The sequence below is a fragment of the Herpailurus yagouaroundi genome, unplaced genomic scaffold, assembly GCF_014898765.1.
Source record: "Herpailurus yagouaroundi ecotype Mexico unplaced genomic scaffold, PumYag 182, whole genome shotgun sequence".
NCBI classification, from domain to species: domain Eukaryota; kingdom Metazoa; phylum Chordata; class Mammalia; order Carnivora; family Felidae; genus Herpailurus; species Herpailurus yagouaroundi.
The window spans coordinates 59,869,268-59,869,639 of NW_024412413.1; the positions used below are offsets into that span (position 1 = coordinate 59,869,268).

A 372-nucleotide genomic window follows, 5' to 3' on the forward strand; every position below is an offset into this window, starting at 1 on the left:
GCCGCGGCGGCGGGAGGCGGCGGGAGGCGGGCGGAGGAGGAGGCGGAGGAGGCGGGAGCTGAGCTGAGCGGGGCGGGCGGCGGCGGCGGGGCCCGAGCCCGAGAAGATGGCGGTGCGGAAGAAGGACGGCGGGCCCAACGTGAAGTACTACGAGGCCGCGGACACCGTGACCCAGTTCGACAACGTGCGGCTCTGGCTCGGCAAGAACTACAAGAAGGTACGCGGGCAGGGCCGCGCGGGGGCCGGGGGCGGGACAAAGGGACCGAGGCCCCGCAGCTCCCACCGGTTCCTGCCCACCCTCGGGCGGCCCGCGGCCCCTCCCCCGCGGCCTCCGGAGCAGCCCCAGCGCGCCCGCCCGCGCCCCGCGCCCCT

At 78.2% G+C, this 372-nt stretch overlaps 1 protein-coding gene across 8 annotated transcripts in view; it reads left to right on the forward strand.

Moving 5' to 3' along the window:
- The first annotated feature begins 60 nt into the window (after positions 1–60).
- The window catches only part of SMARCC2 (SWI/SNF related BAF chromatin remodeling complex subunit C2), a 20,044-nt gene continuing 19,732 nt past the window's right edge, over positions 61–372 (forward strand). For 4 of the 8 annotated variants that reach the window (XM_040491742.1, XM_040491743.1, XM_040491747.1 and 1 more), the window contains exon 1: positions 61–217. In XM_040491742.1, coding sequence (XP_040347676.1) covers positions 107–217 — 111 coding nt within the window. In that variant the 5' untranslated portion in view covers positions 61–106. The remainder of the gene's footprint in view (positions 218–372) is intronic. The other 4 variants (XM_040491746.1, XM_040491749.1, XM_040491744.1 and 1 more) reach the window with 2 other exon arrangements.